The 27,940-nt window shown below is 43.6% G+C and overlaps 1 protein-coding gene across 2 annotated transcripts; it reads right to left on the reverse strand.

The window, feature by feature from the left end:
- Positions 1–1,139: 1,139 nt before the first annotated feature.
- HORMAD2 (HORMA domain containing 2) lies at positions 1,140–27,761 on the reverse strand. 2 transcript variants are annotated; one of them, XM_072879649.1, is made up of 15 exons: positions 27,699–27,761; positions 27,315–27,416; positions 25,811–25,901; positions 24,792–24,936; positions 23,405–23,468; positions 22,353–22,389; positions 21,047–21,067; positions 20,284–20,310; positions 18,853–18,920; positions 15,935–16,086; positions 15,121–15,374; positions 14,129–14,237; positions 12,984–13,048; positions 3,552–3,690; positions 1,148–1,755 (listed from the first exon to the last, which is right to left on the reverse strand). In XM_072879649.1, the coding sequence occupies exons 3-14, from the start codon at positions 25,859–25,861 to the stop codon at positions 3,586–3,588; spliced, it is 1,098 nt and encodes a 365-aa protein (XP_072735750.1). In that variant the 5' UTR covers positions 25,862–25,901; positions 27,315–27,416; positions 27,699–27,761; the 3' UTR covers positions 1,148–1,755; positions 3,552–3,585. The 2 variants fall into 2 exon arrangements, with proteins under 2 accessions (XP_072735749.1, XP_072735750.1); XM_072879648.1 differs by lacking the exons at positions 27,315–27,416; positions 27,699–27,761 and having other exon boundaries at positions 1,140–3,690; positions 25,811–25,907.
- Positions 27,762–27,940: the final 179 nt, after the last annotated feature.

The following is a 27,940-nucleotide window of genomic DNA, read 5'->3' on the forward strand; positions in this document are numbered from 1 at the left end:
TCGCTTAGCTCATTTGGACAGTGTTACAATATGATTTTTGTATTACCACCATGGATAGAGGTCCCTCCATGCTCCATTGAAATCAATGGCAGAACTCTTAACTCTCCTGCTTTAAGCGTGAAAGAATCTTCATTTCTCCTGCTCCTGTGTCGTGTTTCGTTTCTTCTCTCTGCTGTCCTTCCAAAACTGAAAGCAGCAGCAATCAGCTCAGATGATTTCCTAGATCGCATGCGGCAGTGGAAATCCCAAAAGAATCCTCAGTTTTCAGGTGAAAAACGAATGTTGACACCTGTCCATAAGATTACTGTGCAGTACCAGGGGCTGGGGTTATTTTCTTGTTGAGGACAGTGTGTTTAAGGATGTGGTTGAGACAATGCATTTTCCGTTTGACTTCAGTTTGACTTTCAGTTTGAAACAGAGATACTACTCTTCTTGTTAAACACTATCCCAGAAACAAGGAACGATTTTTAGAAGCACCGCCAACCTGTTCGTGGCTCGGCAGGTTAGGGATATCCACGTTACATCTATTAAAAAGCCTGTGGTCATGATAAACGAGAACGGGTTCCCCTTCTTCACTGATTTTCTGAAAAACCCTGGGAAGCATTCACTTTCCCCTTACAGAATGTTCCCAATATTCTATTTTTTTAAGCGGCTTGTAATCTTAATTGCTGGTCGTATCTTTGGGAGATCAAAGGGAGGATGTCTGTGATTCTTTGTATTACTCACTGTTACATTAGCACAAAGATCACATATTCATTTATTTTGGTTTAAGAGGTAACAGTCTCCTTTCACTGCAGGCACGTAATTACTGTAAGCATTCAGGGGACTTGCCAAATGATGCATGGGGGGAGGAGGAGAATCTTTGAAGAAAATTGTTCAAACGTAATTTAGTTCACTAATTGGCAAGGGACCGTTACTAACGAATTGCTTCTGTTTTATGTCAGTAGTGAATCAGGTTGATGATGTGTAACATACATTAAGTCAGTTAATGACTATTAACTAGAAATGCGACTGAAACACAAGAAAAAGGTTTTTTTACCTTGAGCTAGCCAAGCAGAATTGCTAATAAATAAAAGGATATGTGTAAGTAAGTGGCTTATATGATTCCAATCTGCAGTGGAAAGACTTTTCTTAGAATCTGATGGTAACCACAAGTTTGTGGGAAAGAAAAATCAGACGCTTACTGTGGCAGTTCATCACAAGTTACTTTATTTCTAACCAAGCCTGAAATGAAAATGACTAAAAGTCATTACCGTAAAATAGCTGATTAGAAGCCAATGTGAACTGAGACAGTGAGTCTCTGGCCATGGCTACAGGACCAAGACATCGTGCAGTCAACTAAGCTGTGGATTTACTTCGTGGTGTCTGTGCGCACACTCTTACTACGTGGTAACACAAGATAGCTTGCTTCACTTTCGTTGTGCCACAAGACACTTTGCACCTTCCAGCGTGCACCAGGCAAGCTGGCATGCCCCTGAGCCTTGTGGTGCCGCGCTTATAGGAGAAAGACTAACTTGTTTGAGTAGCCATAACCACACACACGTTTGACTTTCTCCTATATGCATAAGACAACGACACGACAAGGCTTTGCGTGCAGGCAGGAGTCAGCGGGCTGAAGGAATATGGAAGCCACACAGTCTAGCAGTGCCAGGGCAGAGCTTTCAGGTCAAGGCAGGTCCTGAGCTGTAGCTGTTCTGTGAAGAACGCAGGCCTCCCGAGGATGTGCAGCCGTGAGAGCAAATATCATTACAAAATCTGGGCAGAAGGAAGATTTCTGGTTTGCTCTGGCATGTGAACAAACTGGCTTATTAGGCCACAGGTGCAAAAATGAGAACACAGGACTGAAAGTGAGGATAAAATGGAGAACTCTCATGTTCTACAAGTTTTGTGAAATAGGCATCAAGCCACAAAACCTGCCAGACACTGCTGCAGGCTCAGGGACAGTCAGTGGTCTGTCTGCCTTGGGCCGAGTAAGGACAGCTGTGGTATTAGCATTAGGATTGCAATGCATTACTCAGCTACCTGGAGAAGGAGGTCGACTGAACATCTAGAGGTGTTCAGCTTCAGCATTATCTCTACCCAGTCAGCCAGTTCTAGTCTGGCCTTCAACTCTTTCAGATGGCCAACCAGAGTAAAAGCACAACAGAAATGCATCAATCCCCACCTTTGATCCAGTCAAGGAAAGATCACTGTTTCAGCAGTGAGGAAGATCCCTGATGTCTGGAGCCAACCTCAAGCACTGCCACAGCAGAAGACATCACCGTATTAATGGCGATAGGGAATCTGGTGTGTCAAGCGATGGCACTGATGGTCGAGGTCCTTCGATCAGATGCCCTAGACACTTTGGGTCAGATACCTGTCAAGTGATCCTCATTGCTTTCTACAGAGCTGTCTGACATGCACCACGAAAGAAACACCTTACATCCAAAACCACTGCTGCTCTTCAAGTCCTGTCCTGAAATATCTTTGCTGCGTATCTGAAATGTCAAGGATGCTGCTACACTACTGGGTGCATTACTCTGTTGTACTCTAGTGCTTTTATTTCCCCATCACCGCAGGATTTGAACACTTTGGGCGATCAACACTACATTGGGAAGAGAGTGCACTACATTCCCTTCTTCACTGTTCCCTATTTCAGTATCTCTTTTGTGACATGTATAAAGTAATGCAAAGGCTGTTCTCTGAACATCTTTTTTAAAATGTCTAAGACCAATTAAGACCGTTTTGCTCCTCCCACTCCAGTAATAGCCATTAGGTCTTGACAGAGTGCCTGCCAGGCAATCTACATGACTCAAAGCACAGCACCTTTGCTCCAAGGGACACAGAATTTTTTTCTTTTGTTGCTGTTGTTCTCCTTACCTGTATTTGCAACCACAAGGTACCTTTATTAAAGTTAGGTTTTAAATGTGGTGTATTTCAACACAATTTATATCGCGCAACTGTCTAAGCCCCTTGGCACATGGTGGGTTGCCGTTTTAGAAATAAGCTGATAATATAGTCATAGCAACACTACTTGCAGAGTCAGAAAAAAAACACCCAGCACCAGCAGAAAATGTGTAGAGATTACTTTATCTCTGTATTCAACACAGATAAAAACCCTTCTCTGAAAAAAAATCTATGCTCCGGAAACAGTAGATAGGATGAAGTTAAGCACAACCTAGTGAATCATGAGACCTGTTGCTTGCTGGCTTTTATACCTCAGAGAGTTCATGTTGAAATAGTGCCATTAAATATTGATGACCTATTGGCAAAGGACAGTCCAGCCACAGAGGAGGAAATTTAGCCTGTGAGGGGGGTGGGGGGCGAGAGAGAGACAGAGAGAAAGAAGCACATGGACACCGTTCATGTGGAATCATAAATCCTCAACCTTAGAACATCAAACAAGTGCTGTTGGTCAACATTGTCGTGACAATTATGGTGCTTGCTGTCTCTTCGCAATGCAACGTTTGTACTAGACAAATAAACATGCAGAAGTACATGTGGTATGTGGAAGAGTTAAACATTGGAAGAGAGCAAAGGTCTTTACTAGTCAGATGACAATGCAAACTCACACCTTCCAAAATGTATTCTGTGTCAGAATGAACATCATTTCCTGCCTTCCAGAAGCAGCTTCTCTGGTTCGCTGACCTTCCTTTTCTTCTTGGGTTCTATTACCTCTTCCTGGCTAAATGCAAGGTTCAGGCAGTTTATCTGTAAGAACCATCAGAAACAGTGATCATTCTCACGGTACAGGCTCCTGCTAGATGAGTCAAGAAATACAACTTCCAAAACTACAATGTGTTTTCCTGGATCCTCTTGCGTTTGTTCAGTGTGATCCTGTTCTCCAGAAAAGCAATTAGGCAAGGAATCAGAATTGGAATACTGGACGGAATTGGGACTGTAAGATTTGTGAGAGCAACAGGTTCAGCTTCAGGGACAGAGAATGGTTTTGGTGGCACAAGGAACAGTACCCATCTCCCCACTGCCGAAAGAATACATGAGGAGCAAGGAGACTTTGAGAAATATAATAGCTTATAGGGCATAGCCTTTTTTACCAACCTCAGATAATCAAAAAAGTATGTAAAAGAAGGGGGGCACATGTCAAATTTGTGGTCACTGGAACCAGCCTTTCAGGAGGAGACATACAGTGCCTCTATTTGTACATCAGGGAAATTCAACACAAGTTGGTTGATCTCAGACTTCAAAGACTACCTGTGAGTCTGCAAAAAATAACTAAGCAAAGCAAGCTTTTTTCCAAGAGGCTTAACTTCCCTCTAGAAAGACACAAACCTCTCCCAAAAATATTCAGGGGCCTACAAACCAAAAGGTTAAAAAACACTGATAAATATATGTTAGACTATAAATGGGTCAATGGTACAGGCAATTCAGACAGACCACAGAGAGATGGACAGCCAGAACACCAGTTGAAGTGTTGGCTGTGCCAAGTGACAAACTCACTTATTCTCGTTATCACATAACATATTTGCATTTTTACAATAATAATCTGGAGCTGCAGAGAGTAACGTGTGTTGCTGCCCACCCAGAAGGGACAAAGCACACAGTCTGGCAATGTAACCTCTCTTGCTCTCACTGGAACTGAGCTGAAGGGACATACCACAGCACACCACTTCAACTTTGCCTCCAAAAGAAAGTTCATTTGGATGAAAGTAAGGTGAATGAAGAAGGAAAAGAGTGCTAAGTGAGTTCCTGCTCCAAAACAGTAGTACCTTACTCCAGTTTCACCATAAAACATGAGGAGTCCCATAAGTGAAGCAGGATGAACACAAGGAGTTAATAAAGAGCTATTCCAGAATGCATCCTGGAGACAAGCACAAGGTCTCCAGATTACAAGATGTGGTCATTACAGAATTTGCCACTCACGTCACCAAGGCTTTCTTTCTATCTGACCTTGGTATGAGGCTTTGGTAATCTCTACATAGCAATGGTCTTTCTAATGTGTGAAATAACTCTGATTATGGATTAATAGCAAAATAGTTTGAAACCACCTCACTTGGCCTCTCTATCGTGTTTCAAATTGTTTTTCCTCCCCCCTTCTCTCCTCTTCATTATGAGCAACACAATATTGCTTAATGCAGAAAGCACCATTTCCTTTCCATAAAAACGGAGAAAACAAGAATCTGCCAAAGTGGCACCGGCAGGTTCTCCTTTATCCTGCACACTCAGGCTGACAAAACTCCCAACACTGCCCAAGGCATATTTGCTTGAGGAAAGAGTGATGAGTGGATCTCTGTGTTACAGCTCCTGACCTGATATCCAGCTGCTCAAACTGGCATTTTAGGCAGTTATTTACTTTCCTCTCCCTGGCATCATTTTAACCTGTCTGCTTCCTTTTTTGAAGTAAAGGGCCCAGAGGGGGGAAACACTGCATCCAAAAACTCTCCAGTGCTAACACAGCTGCAGGGTTTGTACCCTGTCCTGCTGGCCACACAATAAAGCAAAGCGATGATCCCCAGTCTCCCGGCCCCCAGTCACCTGAATAAGGCAGTTCTCCTTCTATTTTAGCCAAAACCGCATAAAGAGAGCATCAGCTAGAGTTGGTGCTTTTATTTCCTCTATTCAGGAATGGATCTTCTGCAGCACAGCAACTGCTCAATAAAGTTTCTACCCCTCTGCTATTCCTCCTAAATTTTCTGCATGGACGAGATACTTTTGAGGTGGGAGAAATAGCCACAACGAGCAGCTGCTCACGCAGAATCCACTGCAAGTCCCCGACAGTCTTCCTCCTCTTTACCACAGGCAGCATGACCACCTAACAGGAACCTGAGATGAGAAGAGTAAAAACATCCATGCAAGCCATCAAGTGCTCCAGACAAGCACTATTCATCTATTGAATGAATAAGATGTCAACTGTGTGAGGTATTTCACCGAAGCCAACATGTCCTGTCCTGCCCCTGCCCAGCTACAAGTTCACATAGGAACTCAGAGCCAGGAACAGACCCCAAGCCCAACTTCCAGGTCCCATCCTTAACCAAACACTCAAGCTTCTTCCCCAGAAATGTTGCTCTAAATGGGATTAAGTCAGATCCTACGTATGTTTATTTGACTTTAACCAGAAAGTAAACCTCTTAAACGGTGTGGTGAAAAGCAGGAAATCCCTCCCATTGACTAAACATACAATCAAAGCCTCCAGAAGTTGATTAATTCTAATTTTTCCCATGTACTGGGATGCTTGACTTAGAATAACTGATGGGACAGCTTGTGCTGTACAAACGTTGTTCTTTTGTCTTACACAACCACTACAGGCCCTTGGCTCCACTGATGAGCCAGGTGCCATAAAAGCACATGGGACAAGGCCCAGGCCCTCGCACGCTTACCCTGCAAAGGGACGGTGCTGACAACAGGACAGGTGGGACAAGTCCAGATCGATTAGCAAAGACAGGAACAGACCCATGACCGCCCGACTCTTGAGTCCAAGGCGTAGTTCTGGGTCTAGGTCATAACCATGAACACACAGTGAGTTTGAATAGCCTGTTTTACAATACTGCACTACGTGTAAAAAAGTAATATTTTGCCGCAGAACTTTTCTGTAAAATACAGCTAACTTGTGAATCATACAAGTGTTACTAATTTCTGGCATAAAACTAACGGGACAGCTGCACATTGTCTGGAGAAGATATCAGGCTAAAAATAGATTAGACTTAGATTAAACCCTTCCCAAGGCAGACTGGTGGATGAAACAGAATGAGCAGACCACAGCTACACTGCTATTCTTAGATAGACAAAATCAGGACCTAGTTTTGTGCTCTGCAATTTTCAATCCCAAGTGTCCCCACGTATTCCGGCCAAAAATTCCCAGCATAAATCGCAGCAAATTTACAGCTCTTCTGACATGTGTTTTGCTTCCCAAGGCATCTTATGTAGAAAAGCTAAAATTGCACAAGAGCATTCGACTGTGTCCCTCTTTGTCCCTGGCCTGCCCCATGCTGAGGTTTGGCACTTGGCAAATTTTATGCCCACAGAAGAGTTCCCTTTGTCAGGGGCACAGAGTGTTTAGTTTGGTACCTTGTAACTATCCTGACAAATTCAGAAGCACATTAATGTAAAGAGAAGTCCAGTTCCATCAAGCGAGCCAGAAGAATAAGGACTGAGATACAAGACTTAACTGCTGAAATAAGGCAAAATGATCCTCAGGTGTCAAGGGATGTCTATCATCATCAGGAAACTAATCAGAGAGAACCAGTGCCTGAGGTATCCTGTCATTTCAGCTGCAGCTAACATTGACTTGATGGCACAGCAAATGCTTGCCACTTTCAAAAATCAAGCCAGTGACTCTTTAAATCGATCCCCTAAGACCTGAGGCACCCCTGGTGAACAGCCATTTCTCTCTGGTTGAAGGCCGTAATTCCTGTCTACTCACTGACAGTTGGTTGCTCCATGCTCTCCAAGCACAGCAAAAATCAAGGTTCACAAGCTATGTCATGGTGTCCAGTAAAAGGACAAGAGGAAATGGACACAAACTGAAATACAGGAAATTCCATTTAAACATAAGGACAATTTTTTTACTGTGAGGGTGATCAAATACTGGCTCAAGTTGTCCAGAGAGGTTGCGGAGTCTCCATCCTTGGAGATACTCAACATCTGACTGGACAAGGTCCTGAGAAAACTGCTCCACTTCACCCTGCTTTCAGCAGGTAGGTTGGACATGATGATCTCCAATTGTCCCTTCTGACCTCAGTGATTCTGCGAAGGTGGCACAGTGGTTAAACGCTGCACACAGGGCTCAGCACTGGTCACTGGAAACTGATACTGGTCGTATCAGTTTCCAGTAAAGTGATTGCACTGGCATCAGTGGAATTAATCCTGACTTTCATCTGTACAGGTGGAGGAGAATCATGCTGGTTAGCATGAAAGCCAATTTACACGGGTGGAAGAATGAAAGATACTCCTTGTGGTGCTTCTGTGGAAACTTGCCACATTTTTGTCCCAGGAAGCCATGCCAACACATCACTGACTGCCACTAGTCCGGTTCCTTTTCCATTGCTCACTGTTAAAATCTTTGACATCCAACACAATTTCTTTTTCGTGAACTACAAGTCTCACAGGCCTACTCTATACCTCATGTATCTTGTAGAATTTAAAGGACTAATGAACAGATTTTTCCAGAGTGTAGAAAGAAAAAATTGTTCAAAAATACCTGTTGAAAAAAAATTTATCAATCTCTCTCCTTATAATCTCTTCCAGGGCTCTCAATCACACTGTACGCTGCCGTGCCGGACGTTCTGATTGCCAGATCACAATCCAATACGCCTCCCAAAACCAGAAGCTTTCCCCTGTAAGATTACAGCATTGTAACCAAGGAGGCGAAAAGCAATGGACACTGCTTCTGCCTACTGGGCTGCTACCCAGCTTAGTCCCTCATGGGATATTAGATCTGTCCAACCGTAGTTTATGCAGATTTCTCTAGAGGGTCTGGTTGCTAGCATGTATGTTACGAACATATGTAAAGGCAGCCAGCGCGGAAGCTCCGTGTCTTCCCGAGGATGTCCCTGGGGTAGCCGTCAGGGAATCTGAGGGCGCAAGGGTTAAATCTCCCCGGATCTGCGGGGTGATGGGCCTCACCTCTGAATGAAGAGATCACTAGGAAACTGTTTCCTGCGCACTAGACAGGGATAACTCATGCAAGGGATGAATGGCCCCAAGATACAGCTAAGGATCTGACGTGAATTGAGAGAAGCCAGGAATTTCCTGACCTCCCTGTCTCACTCCTCCCAGAATGGCCTGAGCTCACAGGAAGGAGAGAGGCAAGCTCATCTCTGAATCTTTCTCTCTTCATTGTTTGGGTCTGTGTAGCCTCAGCTGGTTTGGAGGAGAAAATGTTCTGGGAACTTCTCATCAGATACAGCTCTCTTGATAGACAGTTAGAGATAAACCTTTCTTTTTTTTCTTTTCTGCAAAAGTTCAAGATAATGACACTGCCACAGAAAAATGCTTTCCTATTGCTCTGCAAATGGCAGGCTTCACCCTTCAACTGCTTTCTGTCATGGCAATTTTAAAAGTAGTTTGCCTGGGAAAAATCAGACAGCAAAGGTCTTGATCTCCAAGCTGTTATTCTGCAACTGGATCCACTTGCGCTGACCTTCACTTTCAGACAGAAGCTGCGTACAACACGGAAGCTCACAAAGGCACAAGAACCTCCATCAGGGTGACCAGGGCCCTGGGCACCAACAGGACACTGATCACTGGCAAACACGGCAGATATTACTCGCATTGTGTCATCCGTGAAAGACTCTGTTCACACTGACTTTCAATGTTCCATCACTGACACAGTCCCTCGGAGAAAGAGGATGTGGCCAGGTAGCCAAGTCTTCTGCATGGGAGCAGCAGCTGGAGGCCAGACAGGCTATCCTCTGAGGTCTAAAACAGCACTGATTTACAACATTTAGGGATAAATCTCTCCCCAGACACCTAACTTTCAGACAGCTCCAGTTAAGAGAGCTAATCCGCATGGCAGGAGCATGCCTACAGCAGGCAGCGAATCGCAGTGCGGAGACCTCTGAGCTATCATTCATCCAAACTGATTATGTCCACGCAAGGCCAAGTGTCAACACACTTCCTCATGTCCCACAGCGGTCTAGTAGCATAAGCACAGCCAGTCTAGCAGCATAAGCAGTGTCTGGCCCTAGCTAATGAAGCCAGAAACTTGGGAGGCAGAACTGACTTGTGCTGTGCTGATACGGCCACACCATTTCCAGCTCTGGCACAGGCTCGGTCAGGGGCAATTCAGGGCTCTCTGCACGGTTGCTTCACTGTGCAGTGAGTGACACCGTGCTCTACGGACCACCCCAGAACTTCAGCCCACAGCTTCCTGACGGGAGATAAAAGCCTGCAGAGGCGTCCACATGGTCAGATTTTACTCATCTTCCAGTTCTGTTTCATTCCAAACTCATTCCACTGCAACGTGCTTGCTTATGTGAAGACAAAGCTTACCAAAATCAATTTGCAGGACAAGAACATTAAAGGATTCACAAAGGGATAAAGGAGTATGCTGAAGAATTCAAGAAGTTATATTAAATTCAGTGTAGGACCCCATTCTCATCAGCAGATTTCTACAAGCTAAATCAACAGACAGCAATTCCCTATTTTACCCAACTCTTCGCTCCTAGAATGCCAGTGGAAAGTAGCAAGACACATAAAGATAGCACAATGGGTCAAAGCCTTGGCTGATGCAATCAGAAAAACTCTCCTGAAGTCAGCAGAGGTAGGCTAATTTACATGCTGGTGTCTAACTCTGGATGATTAAGTACAGAGATGCTTTGCTGGGAAAGGGCAATCTCTCATTTGATCCTAAGTATCATTAATCATGAGATTGCAGATAACAAGCCAGTTGAGTACATGTAAATTTTTCTCCAATCTGAAAAGCCCTCTGTCAGAGACTCTGCATGGCCATGACTAAAGGCCAGTTACAGTGCTAACTGGACAGGAATAGCTGCTTCTCTGTTGGCAAATCTGCATCCTTTGCCTCTCCCATGTCGATTAGATAAAAATAAGCCTTTAATACTTTCATTCCTGGTTTTCCTGAAGAGCTATAGGTCAGGAAGATAACGACCAATAAACTCAGTTCCAACAGCACAGTTTTTATTTTTGATAACCAAGGAACCAGAAAGAATAAAGCAGTTCACTTCAGCTGAAGAACAGTAATGGGCTCGTCCACATTTCCAAAAGCAACTTGTGACTGTGGGTACCACATTTTTGAACTCAGCACTTCCTGAATATCAAATCCTTGTAGAGATATCAAATTCTGGGACACTCCAAATTGTTTTAGTTAGTTCTGAATATCTCGGCCTGAACGTTTAACTGTACAGAGAGCACCTTTAAACCCAAGTCCCTGAGGTGCTGCTCCATGGACCGCTGAACAGCTAACGCTGCGCTGCCACCAGAAGGGCAGGTCTCCCTCCCGGACCCTCTTTGCCGGTTCCTCGCCATCCAGCCTTGCCCGCTCCCTTACCATAGTGCTGGTACATGAGCCATCATTTTGTGAGGTAGTTCAAGGGGATCTTCTTCTGGTGGAAACCTAACACTCAAAGTCACGCACTAGCACTGCAAGTCTAAGGGCTCATGTCTGCCCAAAAAAAGCAGACCTCCATGGCCCAGGCTAGGTTGTTCCCCAAGGCCCCTCACACACCAAGCTAATTAAACTCTGAAATCCAGGAGAAAACAAGTCACTTTGGAGACTTTATAGTTCTTTAAAGCAGAGAGCTTCTCTAAAAACACCTGACAGCTGGAAAACGCTATTACTTGACTGTACTGTAGTCTGGATAGCAACACGGTGTTCGCATTCACACCCCAACAGGACTACTTCTATCCATCTTACCTACACTTGACCCGGTTAGATAATACCTAACTCAGACTTCCCAACCACTCAAGCTTGTCCTCATTTTTTAAGACAAACTTCACTCACCAGTTTGGCTTCCTGATTCAAGTGGAATACACAATGGTCATTTGTTTTAACCACTTCCCTCAGAAAAGAAGGGAAAGTCCCTCTCATGTGGAAAATAGTGTCAAATTTTTATTAGTGCTGGCTTTAAAATGGTGATCTGCACTTTTTAACTAGTGACTTGACTTTCTTTTTCCCTAAACTGACTGAAATATTAGCCAACTTCTAAGCTATGATGGTTTAAAAAATAGTATCAAAGAATACATTAAGAAAACCCTCTGCCATGCAGAATCTACCAGGCAGAGGGCTTGGGATTTTTTTTTTTTAAGGCTTTGGAAGCATACAATGGATAAAGTGACTCTTCCATTTTTCAGCAACTAATGCTGTTTCCACCACCTTCAGACACTCTCACTATTGCTACCGTATTCTAATGGAATTCACATGCTGCAAGAGAGAGGTGTCTGGTGCTCTGCTTACAATTGTGACAGACCCGAAAGAATGTCAGAGCATGAATCAGTGGGACAACCATACAAAAAAGGCTCCTGTTTTCACACAGACGACAGAATAAACAACTATCAGAAGGAAACTGGAGGATGTGACACAAAAAAAAATGTGGTTGAAGTTTGAAAAATACCAGCCTAGGCACAGAAGTTCATTTCTAAGATCCAGAGTCAAGGCAAATACTTCACAGATGCCTTTTGAATGACACGTTAAGTTGTAGTCTCCAGTTGCTGTCTGGGTTAGACACCCTGGGATTCTTTTCAACAGAGGCAGGGAAAATTTTAGTAGCAATTTCCTATTCTCATTAACTTATCCTTTAAAGATTCAGTTTTTCAACATTCAAGCTCACACGATTTTCAACTAATTTGAATGGAAGGAGGATCAAGTGGCCAGTCTGGTGGTATTCAGAGATTTGCCCTGTCACTGAAAAAACCTCGGCACAAGCCCATGAATTCGAGCTCTAATTCTGACTCAGGGTTTGGCCTGGGCAGCCTTCAGGATGGAATTAATTTCACATAATTTACTTATCTAAAATTACATGTCTGGTCTACCCTAGTTCTTTGGGATGCCCCAACAACCACTGAAAAAGAGATCAGCACCTCCAGGGGATAATTCTTCCTATCCTAGAGAGGTAGCCAAAAAGGGATAAGATCCAGTAAGTACCTGTGACTCACATGTAAAGATAGTCTGGAAGCAAGAAAGGAGAGGCGAAGACCATGTCAGGCGACAGACAAACACACCCTTCAAACATAAAACAGGGTGGTGATTTCAGAACCTTAACCCAAAAACACACACAGGTAAACCAGCCTGGTTGGGACACTGATACGTTTACTCTGCGTGTGTAATTCACATGTGCCAGCTCCAGACAACAGTACAAAATTCTTGTACTGGATGTATGAAACAAGCTGACCATGGAAAATTTCTTCCTAAATGCTTCCAGTTCATGCTTATATCCCTACACCATAATACTTTGTAGCCTCTATGTATTTTGATACCGCACAATAAATCCACTAGTGTTGAATCTTGTGCCATCCTAGATGACATAGTGTTCCATGGCAATGAATTCCACCTTGCCTGGCGTATCTTAGAGCCACTAAAATTCGCTCACCTGCTGAGATGTCCTTGAGCAAGGCATCCTGCTCATCTCCTTTATCTCCGTCTTCTTCTTTCCACCTACAATCCAAACATCAAATCAAAACTGGCTCTGAAGTTAAAACCCTCCATTTAATTGAAAAAAAAATTCCAAAAGCCTGACTAAACCACTGTAGCAAAATCCCATGCCTGATCTGAAATTGTGTAACCTTTGCTCTCAGGCCCTGCCAACACTGGCAGTTTATTCCTGGAAACAGAGATTTCAGAATAAAGTGTCATCTGAACGTGCAACACATCAACTTGCAGCATTAATGAAACTTAAACCCCATTTTAACCTGGTTTCCTAAGAAAATGAAGCTTATGCCTGCATGTGCTCCATCCGAGTGGGTGTGTGTATGGGGAAGGAGGGGAGCTGCCCTCTGACTATTGATCTTGTTAGACAGTTGCAATAAAATTTGATGGGGATTCCCAAAGCACCTCAGTTTCACGAAAACAGGCAACTGGTTAGAAGAGGAAGATCTTGTTAATATCTCCACAGTGGAAAAGGTGGCAGTATGAGTTCACCCCTTACTAGTCATCAGAGAATCTGCAGTAGAAAGACCTGAAAAGGTGACTTCATAGGCAGACAAGCTTCTTTATTCCACTGCTTGGGGATCTCAGGAATGCTATTTACCATTTTGTCACTAGATGGTATTGTTCCACAGGCTATATCTGAGAGCCTCAAGGGTCAAATACAGCATGGTATATCAGAAGCTAGGTTGATTGAAGTGCGAGAAAAGGCTTTTTTTCATGTATTTTCAGGTATGTTTTCACATATGGAAGTCATTAGCAAAATCAAACGGTAACAGCTAAAGGAAAAGAGCTTTGGTGAAAATGTAGATAATGTAACTCGTTATTGATGAACTGTGCACTTCCTCCACATCTGAAAAAAAATGCTGAGATAAAGAGGTAGAAAGATATTGATAAAAAATTGAATGTTTCTGTTAACAAATCTAGCATATACGACAAGCCCTTTATTATAGTTCAATCTGATCTGACACAAAATTCAAACAGTCTGACAAACTCTGTTCACCCATTTCACGGTAAGTGAGAAAACCTAAATATTATGCGAGGATACAGCCGTGAGCACACGCTCCTTCAGTTTTGAAACTGGGCATTTACCTGTATCTTGAAGGTGAAAAGAAGATGCTTCCATTGCCCAGCCTGGATGGGTGTCACTTTTGTCCTCTCCATGCTCACTTGAGTGCGCTCTCACAGGGAGAGGGTGATTCTGCAAAGCAAACGATGCTTTGTCTTAGTAGCATAACCTAAAAAATATGCCAAGGTGGTAAATCCATAAACCCAGCACTAATAGGGATGAGATTTTCACAGCTCCTCAGTGTCCAGGCCTTCCTTTTCCCAAGCCTACAGGTCTTTCAAGGGAGAAATTTTCTAAGAAAAAACGGAATTCTGACGTAAATGGCTTCCTATATTCATGAATTATGAGTTAGTTATGTCGGGGTTTATTCCCTGGCACTGACCACCTAAAATTAAATCGTCAAGTCTGAGCTACCAGTCCAGGCTGCCCCTCCTGTCATTTTGGAGGGGCACCACCAGAGGACCATTCATTCCAGCCTACCTTGGTGTCTAAGGAAATTATCTGAATTACCTGCTAAAGATGCCTCCTCCTCTACTAAGTGCAGAGGGGGGCCTAGAGAAATTAGGCACAACACACAACTTTTAGATGGCTAGAGGTAAGTGAAAGGAATCCCACCTAACTACACAGTGGAACATGGCTTAGTCCCGAGAAACGCCAAGTGGAAATGCAAAAGTCTTTGCAATTTTCTCCATTTTGTGCGTGTCTGTGCATAAGTGTGTGTGTGCACACGCATGTGCTGTGTGTGCGCACACGCATGCGTTGTGTGTCTCTGTGCAATCACTGCCCTCTTCTGGGAGAACATACTAGCCTCAGTAAGTCAGCGGATACGCTGGAATGAAATTTGCTTTATGTCTATGGACTTCCAGCCTCAGGGTTTGATCTGCTGTAGAGCTGCTGCCCTACACAAGCTGAAACCCTTATTAAACTAGGATTCTGAGAAAATGTTTTTTTAAGGAGAGTTTTGCTAGATAAACTCCATTCCTCCAGGGAGAACCGAATAGAGCTGTTTCTATACCTTTGTGCTCCCCTCCTCTTCCTCTTCATCACAGTCTAACCCTTGATGGGAGATCTCAGTAGGGGCATTCTTCTGGATCAGGTTGCTTTCAACTGTCCCCATTCTTTTCTTTTCCGTTGTCACTCTCACTTTCATGAGGTGGAACCCAGTGGAGACTGACCCTACTCTCAGGCTCACAGGATCTCCATCAAAAAACAGGTCACCAGGGCTGCCATCTTCCTTAAAGCCTGGGGGCTGGTAATCTTTGGGAGTTACTACACAGGGAGAAAGAACCCATTGATGTCAGAGAAATCAAGTTCCATCTCTCCTTAATCTGATTTATAAAGAACAAGTCTATACCAGCCTCAAGTAACAACATCAACTACTAAAAATATTCTGGGGGTTTTTTCAGGAAGAAGGGAGAGAACGCAAAGGAAAAAATGAGCTGCGCAAATGTTATCAGGGAGCTCAAAGAAATAATGACTTTAGGATGCTGAGATACCATTAAGGTGCTCAACTTTCTGGAGCAGAACCTGACAAACGCAGGATGCCTGTTCCTTAAAAGAAACCCACAAAAACGGTGAAGGAGAAGGATGTCTCCTCTTCACACTGCATGGCTGTACTTCTTACACGGATGTTCAACCCTTTCTTAAAAAGCATCTGCCACCCCTGCGTGTCAGGAGGCTTTACTATGTTTTGCGCCATTTCTCACTGTTATCAGTTAACAGCTTCTACCATTTCACCTTTCTATGCTTACTTTACAGGGGCTCATGATTAGCACAGAAACTGATGGAAAGGGAATTTTTCCCCACAGCCCACACTGTTCTCCACCTACCATCATTGTAGTAGAGGAGTTTCATGGTCAGGGTAATGTCATCGGGAAGCGGCCCGAGGTTTTGCATTAACAGGTACAGTTTACGGATCAGGAGCCTGCTGGCCTGTTTAATGTCCTCGCTGCACACCCCATTCACAAAGTTCATTTGGTTGCTACAATCGGAAGAAGAATAACAGATTTGTTTTCCTCAGTCATGAATATTCACGATCTAATTACAAATACAGTGCACCCACTGACTTGTCTGAAACCACCAGCAACAAAGCTACAATGCCTTTATGTAATTTCCAGATAAACAGGGAAGTGAAACAGACTCCAGGGATGGGGTGGCATCAGCAAAACAACAGCTCTAAACTAAGAGGCATGGCATTTACATTTGAACAGACTTTGTAGCTGGGGCAATGGACCCCATTATACAAATGTCATGACTCACTTGTTTGAACATGATTAAATTGGATCAAAGGACCATAAAACAAGTGCCTTTCACCTAAGCAATTTCAGGAATGAGAGGAATGAGGTGAGAATCCCATAGAAAGCCGATTCATCACAGGGGCTATTTTCAAGTCCATTTTGCAGTTTGAAGAGAAGTTAATTGCATGTTCTCACTTCAATTCCATGTAAGAAAAACTAGCTCAGAAGCACATTTTTCACAAGTGACTAAGGGGCATTCCTCTCACCTCCTTCACCCATCCAAATGTCAGCTGGCCAGTCTAAGCAAGCAGTCTAGACTGAGATAAACGTCTAACAGAAGTGGGATGAATCGCCCTCTGAAGGAGTTTGTTTCTCTTGACTACAGGGGTAGATGAGATGAGCAGCTTACATCAGCCAGCGAACTTTAGACAGTTGAAGGTGGGCTAGATGAATCACTACGTGACTAAGGAACCCAAACTTCCCCAGCTTTCAATGAGAAGGGACCTTAAAAAAATGTGGCTCCTCCATTACAAAATTATGTCTTTGGAAGACCGGCAGGTGGATGACACTATAAACAGGCTGGATGGTAACACGATGATCCCAAATTGCTTCAAAAGCAGTAAGTAACCTAAGGGAGCGGAGAGAATCCCAGGGCTGAATTTGACTGACTAAACCACTGGAAGGAACAGCTTCGGTAAGACTCATTTCCCCCTCCAGTGGAGCTTCTTGCCTCGTCGTGAAAACTGAGTGGCTGTTGAACAGCTTGGATTCGCAGGGTATGCAGGGTATGGTGTGGTAGGCTCCAAACTGCCAACAGCAAAACTCTGTGCTGAGCATGCTGTGCTATTAGATTAAATCCTGTATGTTCAGAAATGTACATGAAGTGAGAGGACAAATGCTGGCAATGCCTAAGGGGGAGTAAAGAGAAGGTAAGCCTTCTCTTACACATCACCTTTACAAGTCTTGGGATTAGCGGAATAAAAATGGTAAGGGGAAAAAGCATAAGCAAAAAAAGAGATGAGACTTCCATAGGAATTAACAGGTCAAGTACTGGTTCAGTATGGGAACAGCATGGTGGATTTGATGCAGGAATGCGTCAAAAGGTAGAAGCTAAGGAACTGAACCTCTCTGAAGGACTGGGATCAATGGCGAGGAATTCCTCCAAAATCCACCTAAAGTAAGGCAGAGACCATCTAGGAGAATGTTCCCCTTTACCACTCAGATACGTTGATGCAGACCCACAAAACATCTCTCACGCAATGATTAACTCAGAGTTGGCACATGACAATAAACCTTGCAGGTGTATAAAAGCAGTTCTATCAGCTGAAGGAGCTGATAGCAAAGATGACACAATACTCTGATCAATGCCAGACCGTCAGTTTACTAACGACTGCAGGTACATGCACGATCCCGCAATAGCAGTGTCAGTCACTGAGGAAACAGAACAGAGCCCAGGAATCTGATGCCACGGGCTTTGAAGCCTCAGAGCTGTCATGAGATTTCGACAGAGGAGATATAAACACAACAGCAAGATTACTTAGCCTCTCCTTGGCCAGTACAACAGACACCGAGGGATGCTCAGTTCCATTTGGGGACTGTTGTTATTTCTAGGAACTAATGACTGATCTGAGTAAGATTAAAAAAATAAAGTACTCAAGAACTATCTATTATCTTTCGGATCCCAAAGCTCTCCTCTTTCCCTCAGTGTAGTGAGGACAACTGAGAGCAGCTTCAAAGCAGAAGCAGAGGGTACAGTCAACAGGACACTCCAGACTCAGACATGGTTCAGATTTTCCCAACAGAAAATCACTTTGCCACGTACTACAAATTATGTGGATGTGTTTAGAGAAAGAGTGGCAAATGGCACACCACAGGAACGTTGCGGAGGAGTTTCCTGAGGAGCATGCAAGACAGCAGAGCTCTCTTGCTGTACAGGCAGGTTCCAAGGCCCAAAGATCCATCTTTCACCAATGGCAACTGCAGAAGCAAACTGAAAATGAGTTAATTGTTTTTCTTCGCTTTGGTTATAGCCAATGGCCTTTGATAGTGTTTATTTTAAACTACACAGGATTATGGCCTACTAAACACAGCTTTAAAATATCTAACAGACAGACAGAGCCAAAAAGATGCAAAAAGCTGCTGCTTCCTGCCAAACATTTTGCGGCATCAACTCAGGCATCATAAGCAAAAGTTCTCTCAGGTCACCCACGCAAGACTGCTCAAGCAGAATACACGTATGCAAATGCCCAAGGGAAAATAGGCACCATTTCTGTAAATTGTCCTTAATTCAGTTCTGGTGCACTTTAAGTGCCTCACTGTGCTACGTAACAGCATTTCTGCTCATCAGCTCGGCAGTTCATATCCTGTAGGGTGACTGTCCTCAAATCGGATTATATTTACAGCTGCTTAGCAACTCAGACATGCTCTAATCATAAAGTGCAGTTTCTTCTTAATGCTTCAAGAACACAGTCTTCACAGTGTAATTCCAAGAAATAAAACCAAACCATTACCTGATGATGTCCATCTGAGGCACCTCCTTTTTGTACCTGAATTTGAATTGATACAGTTCAGTCACTGTCTAGAGATTTAACAAGAGAGGGGAAAAGAAGAAACGGGTCTCTTTCAGTAACAAGTGTAAAGACGTGTACTGAACTTAGCAGCGTCCTTTCACAACTTTATGCCAGAGTACAGCATTAATTTAATGACATGATGGCAGCTTTAACTCTATTATTACTTGCACGGCTTTGGTGAATTTTCTTATCAACCACGGCTTACCTAGCCCTGAAAGAATCACAAAAAAATGACAAACTTCCTGCTTCCTCCTTCCACTTCCTCTGTGGGCCTGACTCCCCAGCCTAAATCTCTAATGAGGCACCGGAGCCAGCCAACCATCACAACAGACGTACGTCCTCCCTTACTACAAGGAAAAATGTGAGGCTTCACGGGTGATGCAGCGTCACAAGGAAGCCCGGCCCAGAGTTCTGTATGGAGACAAGGGCCTGAAGGACTCTTCCTGCTAGGAAATACAAACAATATTGCATGGGCAAGTTTCTGAATTTCACTGGTGTCAGGGTTTTATGAGGGAAATTAAAAAAAACCCCTAGATGATTTTCCATTTAAAAGGAAAGGATTTGCGATGATTTTAGAGAATAAAATAATTAGGAAGAACAGGCTACTTCACCACAAGAGAAAGGATCTATTGTAGTCCAATTCCATGCCTATAATTCACTTTTTCCAGAGACAATGAGGTTGATTAGTAGGAGCTCAGCTGAGCCCTTAACTCTGAGCCTTCCTTACAAATCCCAGCCTTGGTACGGACTAAACTCTTGCTCTCTCCCAGATGCTGAGGTGCGATGCAGCAGAACTGTAATCAGGTGAGCAAAGATTCTGCAGCCGTTCTCTGCACTTGCTCTGTGGAGACAGCATGGATGCAGAACCTCACTTACGTATCACACTACCCAGTATGGCTCCACCGGCTAGATGTAGACAAAATAGAAACACAACAGAGAACACTGAAAGGATAAGTACAGGCACTACGCAACACATGCATCCCAGGTCTTCTGTCCTAAACTTCTCTGCACGAAAAAAACAGCTCTCTTTTCAACACTGCTGTTAAAAAGATGGTTCGTAAAAGAATTATTTTCAACTTCCCATTTCTCCTCTTCAGGAAAGAAAAACAAAATCGCCAACAAGCCCATTAGTTGCCTGTTAACATCCCTGCCTGAGGCCCTAGATGGGCCCACAGCCTAGTGCCTGGTAGGAGCGTTTGATCACAATCCAGCTCACTGAGCTGTCATTCTTCAGTGAAGGCAGAAGAAGAGAAACAGGGTCACCAAGCAGCTATGTCAGGGTAGAATTTAAGCCTACAAGTCCACTCTGAATACAAATCTACTCACCCATGCCTTCAGTTGCCTCAAAGATTAATTAAGACGCTTTCTTACCTCCGGTTCCTTGGGATTGGTGTAAATCTGTTATAAGAAAGCACAGTGAGGGCATTCTCCCCTTGGATAACTTGAACTAGTGAAAAGTGACTAAACAATGATATTTTCATTTTACAGCAGAGATTGTACTATCTTTAGCGTGGGATCAGAGAAAGGAATGGCTGAGAAACAGCCTTCCTCTATCAGCAGTCAATACTTACCACTTCAAAGACAGGTAGAAGACACTCATCTGTGTAATTGTGGAGGAATGAGGTTAATTCCCATTCCAGCCCTCACAGGCAACTATTGGTGCCCGAGATTTAACTACTCAGATTATGGCACAGAATAGATGCACAGCATAGCTCTTGCTGCTTTACAAAGGACCAGGGCAAAAGACTTGCTATGTAACCACCAGTGTGTGGCTCCTTCAGGATCAGATTAATAAGGAGGACTCTTCTGCAGGGGGAAATGGAGAAAACAGCAGCTTCAAGGGTGGAGGCAAGAGTTTAAAGGCAGCAATGACATGAAGCACATGAAAGCGCTTCTAGGAGTTTAAGGATGCATGTAAGGCCTCAGTCAGAAGTCTAACATACTGAGGAAAATATTCCCACGCAGCCTAGGAAGTTCACATTTACTATATTTAAGAAAGGTCACCGCTTTATTAAAAACCACATACATTTTGACTTCCCCTTAAAAAAGGCACAAATGGGTTGACACAACCTTGACTCCATATCTCTTTCAAGCAGGGTGGGGGAAGAAAAACACCTTGTATTCATTTACTTACTGCGAGGACAGCAATGTGTAACTAAGGAGGGAAAAATAAAATGAAACACGGAATCAAAATCTAACCTTAGTGGGCAAGGAAAAGAAAGACCTATTGAAATCTAACGGCCCACATACAGCGAAGGAATAGATACATTCGACAAACGGTGAGTTGAAAACCTTTATGCAGATTCTTCATCGCACAGCATCAGCAACACCTAGTGGCCAGCTTGCTTGGCTTTACTTGCAGCTTCCCAAGAAAACAACCACACGCTCAGACCTCTCTCTTGGGACTCTTTCTAAACAAATCTCCAAAGGCTATGCCAACTTAAAACTCTTTTACAAGAGCACCCATCCCTACTGAAGACTAATATTTGCTCTCTGCTGTGAAACTCCCCAAAGGTATTTAATTTAGGCTATAGCAAGAAAATGTACGTGGGACTACTCTTGAAAACAATCCTAGAACATGCATTAAATGTCTCTGGTTTTTCCTTAATCCTTGTCAAATAACAATTAATTTATGTCTCTCATAAATAGCAGAGGACTAAATACCTCCTAGAACTGTCAGCAAGCAATAAACCGAGTTCACAACATTTTCAATTATCTTATGCACGTTGACAGTTGTAGTGATGTATAAGAGCCCATCTGATCGTCAGTGCCGAAACTAACACCACTTCATCTGATCTAGATGAGAGCTGGTTTGATGAACAGTGCTGACAGAGATGACAACAGTTGGTGCTTCTTCCTGTGCAGAGCAGTTTTTATGTGAGAATCAGCAAGGAATATGATTACTTACTAGCTGATTTTGTCCCGGAACCAGTTATGTACCTTACTTGATGAATTATTTTCAAAAAAAAGGTAATAAATTCTGAACCCAAGAGAAAAGCTAGGAGGGTTAGAGAAGATGAGAAGAAGGGAAAAGACTAGGGGAAAGGCGATGAAGGAAAGCAGAACCACGAAATAACCTGTCTCAGGAAAACAGGCATGGAGATCAGGATCTAAGTTCTGACTGGCAGTGTCTCTATCCAGACATTAGAGAATGCAAATGTAGAACACAGAACTAACGGAAATCCCTTTCAGGTTGCAAATTAGTTCCCACACCATGTACAGGCAAGTTTAGAGAGCAACGGTGGTCAACAGTTGGGCTCGAGGAACAAAATCCCAAATCTCACATGTGTACACTCAGGGCAGCTGTATCCCACAGCTGTGAACGTGTGTTGTGTGCATGCAAGATCACAGCAAAAATATAAAGCAGGAATGGAAAGACAGTTTTGTCCATACTTTATGAAGAAATAGCGAACTCCATTAAAAAACGTGAAAAAACTTACATACTGCCTCTCCAAAGCATCAAAACAACCTTGAATCCTGCCAGGGGAAAACATGTTAATACTAACCAGCATTATTTATCTCCCAATCTGTAAACACATAGTGATTAGATACAGTTTAAAGTGCAATTTTTTCTGGAATTAAGACAACACAGCTAACAACATTTTGGGCTCGTAAAGTCCTTTTCAGGTCAACCGTCATAAAGGCGCTGTCCTCCCTTCTGCATGTGTGCATTGTTTATACTTCTAGAGCCATATCCTGTCAGCCTGGAGCCCCCTTAAATCCTGACACAGATGAGGATTCGAGGCCTAAGGCTGGCTCCGAGTGGTTCTCTGCTCAGGGCTCTATTTTGGCTCCCCAGCTTGCTCTCCAATGGCTCTTTTCCCACTGGCAGTGTACAGAAACTTCAATCTGAACATGGCCTGACATGTCTGGTCTTGTAAATTTTTTGTTATCTGATGCATAGTTTACAGCTATGGACTTTCTCAAAGTAGTAAACATTATTTGAGGTAGCAATGGTCAGATGTTTACTCTTTGAGTCAAAGGATGTGCATCTAGGTATCTCCTTAGCACATCAGAGTCAGACTCTGCGTGTTGGGAACATGCCAACTCTGAAATATATCCTAAAGAAAGTTGTAGGCACTTAGACACACAATATCCAGGGAGATAAAATATTGTACATACTAAAAAACAAGCTACAAGAATCCCTATGAAAGTGAAACGAGAGAAGACTAAACGACAACAGATTCAGTCTTGTGATGTTCTTTACCCTCTCTCCGTACCTACGCTGCCTGTGTGTGCTCTGGGGCCTGACCATGACCTCACTACAGTCAACACTTCAACAGACCTTGAACTCGCACGATCTTGGTCAGCTAATTCTGTCTTGCTTACGCACAGGGCCAAGCACACACGCTGGAGCAGTGGGAGTTACACTGGCATAGTTGATAGCGCTACTGGGCACAATATTTTCAAATTCAGGAAGAAGAAGAACGTGAGGGGTAGGTGTCTTGCTATTCAGCACAATCTCGTCTTAGTTTCGCTGTTACTCACTTACCACTTGACTATCTGCAGTGATCCCAGACAGCTTTTATCTTCTCGGAGAATTTTTAAACAGAGGTCTGCAAAAACAGATTTAGCACATAGTTACAATCCTTATCACAGCTGTTGGGCAAACACTGAAACTAAACCAGTCACCCTCCCTTTTTTGGATAAAATGCGTTATCTGGAGGTCCTTCCTGAGCGGAAATGTTGGTTTTCCACTGAGTCCCAGGTGGGCTGACACAAGCTTATTGCTGCATTTTCAAATGTCAAGACTTTTCTCAGATGCACTGGGCTCTCCCAGAAAAAGTGCTAGAGTTATGGCTTAATTTCAAAACACCACCAGCTTCTGTCCTCTCCTCCTTCCTCTTCTCCACACCCATCTATTCCTTAACAACACCTTCACTTCTGCATTCAGACTTCACCAACATCCATGTGAGGTCAATGACTGTGCTCAGAATAAACTATTTCTGTTAAGCTTTTCCACACAGTTCCTTCTACCTCTGTTTTCAGGCATTCAGAATGGCAAGAGGAAACCCATCTTGCAAATGAAGAGGTGAATTAACAACACCTTAGGATTCAACCAAGGAGCCCTCAAAGGCATGAGCAGGCCAGATGTTAACAGTCTCGATCAAAAAGGCACTTGAGAGACCTGACGTTTGATTAGAAAGACTAGTGGCTTCTCAGGGTTAGGTGATCTAGAGTCAATTTGGGATTTCCTGTGCCCTCAGCGAAGTCCACAGTGCATGGGACCACGTTTCAGGACAATTAACTGCATAAGTAAAAACATGGAAACAGACTGGAATGCATGGAAGGAATGCAAAGATGTTGATGAATCAAAGCATCACTAATTCTTGTGATTCTATGACAAGACTTTGGTTCTTAAAGTTCTTTTTTTTATCCTTAAAGTTCTGATTCCCAAGTGCATGTGGTTATGTGAGATAGTTTTCACAGAAAAAAAACCAACAATGAAACAAACAAACAAATGTACTGTCAATCTCACAAGGAAAGCTGAATATGTGAACCTCAAGGGCTCAAAAATCCAAAGGAGAATAAAACACACCAAGCGGAGTTAATTCTTTAAAACTTACTGATTTTTAAGTCAATCTCCTGACTCTGAGACCTGATTCACAGGGCTGGGAACACCAAGGAATGATTATAAACCAAAAGAAACACTAAGAGAAAAGCCATGAGTTGCCAATAGCTCTAGGTTGTCTTCTATACTCTCTATCTATCTGATGCAGAAGCACTGTCTGCATCCAGACTAGAGACAGCCTGTTAGCTAACTTCCTAATGAACTGAACTCATACATATATGAGCAGCTGGAAGCTAACATGTAAAGCAGGTTATAGCTAAAATATAGCAAGCAGAAATAAGAATTCAGCACAAATTGAAAGTGTTACCATCTAAATAGCGAGTTCCATAAGAGCTCTCTGGGAACAGCCCTCTCATGTATGTTATACAGGACACAGAGATGGCCAGAAGTCTTTTCACCAGCACCACAGACTGCTGCTCGGTAGCAATTTTGTTGGGGAATAACACTGATTCCTGAAAAATAAAGGCAAAGCCAAAAATAGCACCACATTAGTGTAACACAGGGATTACATTTAGAAACAACTCTCAGCAGGTGGAAAAAGAAGGTAAGTTAGAAACATAATTTTAATATTTCTCTGGTCTGTATACTACACAGAGAAGACTAATGTCTAACATGGGTGGGATTCAATGTTTTAAGGGTAGTTATCGTTAGATCTGGCATGATTTACTCAGAAGCAGACTGCATTGGTCATTCTCTCCCCTTTCATCACAGCTGAACATTCCCACCCCCTCCACTGCACCAATGCTGGCACTTAACAGACAACCACCCCTAAAAAAAAAAAAAAAAAAAAAAGTATAGTTTTCTGCCGGCTTAGCTCTACAGAGTTAACCGTGGAGACAAACAAGTGCCAGTGCTGGTGTGGCGTTCACTGCTGTACCAAAGTTCACTGCCTGCCACGGCTTTTTTTGCGATCTGACAGCAGACTGAACCTGTCAAAGCTGTACGCAGACCTAGTTTTGAGAGTGGTTTTAATGCAGAGTTGTAAACAGTACATGTCTATGGTTGGAGCTAATGTAAATACTAAACACTCTGTGATTTTAACACGAATAACCTCAGCAGAAAGTATACTAAATTTAGTTCCTCCATTAGTTTGTTCCTTTTCTTCCTGCTAATAAAGCTCTGTGCACACCTAATGAGCCTACATTTATTTAGTCACATCTATGTCAAAGCCCCATGCTGTATCTTCCTGGATTCACTAAATTGGAAATAATCCAACCAAGAACAGCACAGACAACAGAAAGTGTTCCCACCTCACCAGGCACAGACGTGCCAGGTCCAAAACGGAGAGCTAAGATTGTCAGTACCAGCACATTTCAAGGTTTTTACCTTAGAGGACTTTTTCTTTTGCCTAGTCTGTAAAAGCTGATGAGTAGCCATCCTGTGTTTCAAAGACCTGCCTTCCACTTGTCATTAAAACCTAGGGGCAGGGGGGAAAGAAAAAAAGATATGAGACACCTGGAAAATACACAGTCATTGCTATTTCTCATCTTCCTTAAGCTAAGAATGAGATTCTTCAGCCTTATTCAGGTCTAAAAGCTAATTGCCAGTCAGGACAGCTAAAGCAAAGCAAACCAAGGATACTCTATGGCACTGTGTGAGAGCCTGCAGAGTTGAGAAAACGCCTTATTCACTGTTAAACGATCAATAGTATTTGAAATTCAGGGCCACGACTGTACCTGGTGTCAGCTGGTGCCACTTCAAAATGCATTTCTCATATTCCAAACCACAAATGTTAATTCCTACAACCATTAAAAAGTGTGAAGGGGGAATGTGAAAGAACTGGAAGTCTGCCAATAGCAGCCAATATTTTAGCAAGGGTAAGCAGGAAACGCAGCAACATCAATCTTGGCCAGAATAAAGGAATTATTCTTCTGGGACACCTTGAAATTGAAAAAAAAGGGGGGGGGGGGAGAGAAGTCCACATTGTTTCAATGAAAGCGGGCCTTGTTAGACAAACCTGAATTAAAGAGGAAAATATTTTTACAAGAACGGAAACCTGACTGATAAAGGGAATAATGTGGACATTATATGTTTCGCACTTGGGTGAGGTGCTTGATTTAGCACCGTCTGACATCTTGATTAAAAACTTCCATTAGATGGAATTAACAGTGTTAACTGGTTTGAAAAATGGCTCGCTGGGACATCTCAATATGTAGCTGCTAATGGGGAGACGTTAATGAAAAGAAACACCACAAACAGGTCCCCAGAGGAGCGTTGCTTTGTCCGCAGCGAGTCAATATTTCTATTAACAATTAAAATAATAGCATAAACACGGAGGATTGATTTAAAGCATGACCTAATGCAGTGACTAGTGGACTTTTATCAAAACAGTTGATCTAATCTTGTTCTGCATTTGTACCTTTTCAGCTTTTTTCCATGAAAGCCTCATTTCCATTTGTTGGCAGCCATTAAGACATGTTGATTGGAACATGTTGACAGCTTTTATGCTAAATTTAGCACTTCATTTAGTAATGAGGACAGATTACAGCTATAAAAGTATATTTAAACAAATATACACCTGCAAAATTTTTAATATATTAAATATTTTAGGAAAGTTGGTTTTTTTTTTTTTACTCATGATTGGCAAAGCACTGTGAACAGGACTGGAATGCACTTAAAGCAGAGAAAGGCATTATTCCAGCGTGAGGTTATTAGCTAAATAAAGCTGATTTAAGCGAACCAGAGAAATAAGCAAGCATGTTTTCTGTAACATGCTACATTTGTAATTGATTTACTGCGCAAAGGAAACATCACTTAGACTGAGTTTATCTACTCCAACCCGGTTGTTTCGGTACAGGGTATCCTCCAAGCTTCAGCATCGCCGTCTCACCTTGGCCAAACCTGCCCTGGCTCCGGCACTGCGAGAGAGGAGAGAAGGTGCCCTGGCTCTCCACAGCCCCACCGCTCTCCCGCTCTGAAGCCACTTTATCACCTAGTATCAGGAAATGAGTATTAACGGGACAAACCAAACCTCTTGCAGGCCCAGCAACCTGCATCCCCCCGGGACTTCGCCCCTCAGCCCCGCGCCCGCACACCGACTGCCCCCGATGCCCGATTTCGGGCGATGCGAGGCTACAGCAGGCCCTGAAACAGCAGCCATGGCTCCAAAGGGAGTTTTAAGTGTCTTTTGTTGTTGTTGTTTTTTGTTTCCGTTGTTTTGAGCTAAAGCTCAGGCCTGGCCGGGCTCCACCCGGGGCCGGGTCCTGTCCCTCACCCGCCGCCCCCGTGAGGCGCGGGAGCCCCCTGAGGCGCGGGGTCCCCCCGAGGCGCGGCCTCCGCCTCCTCCCCGTGCTCGGGCCGGGCTCGTACCGCGTACCTGCGCGGCCAGCCCCGGCCCCGCGGGCTCCCCCTGCCGCCTCGGCTCGGCTCGGCTCAGCGCGGTGCCGCGGGCCCCCGGGCCTGCGCGGCGCTGGGCGCGGGCGGAGGGCGGAGGCGGCCCGGCCCGGCGGCGTCGCG

The sequence above is a fragment of the Ciconia boyciana genome, chromosome 15 (genome assembly GCF_034638445.1).
Source record: "Ciconia boyciana chromosome 15, ASM3463844v1, whole genome shotgun sequence".
Taxonomy (NCBI): Eukaryota; Metazoa; Chordata; class Aves; order Ciconiiformes; family Ciconiidae; genus Ciconia; species Ciconia boyciana.

Coding starts and splice junctions, on each gene's coding strand:
- HORMAD2 (XM_072879648.1), bottom strand. CDS start 25,861: ATGGCTACTCATCAGCTTTTACAGACTAGGCAAAAGAAAAAGTCCTCT. Junction 21,068..22,352: donor ATGCTTTGGAGAGGCAGTAT/GTAAGTTTTTTC, acceptor TTCCCTCCTTAG/TTACACATTGCTGTCCTCGC. Junction 3,691..12,983: donor GCTCAAGGACATCTCAGCAG/GTGAGCGAATTT, acceptor TGGTTCTTACAG/ATAAACTGCCTGAACCTTGC.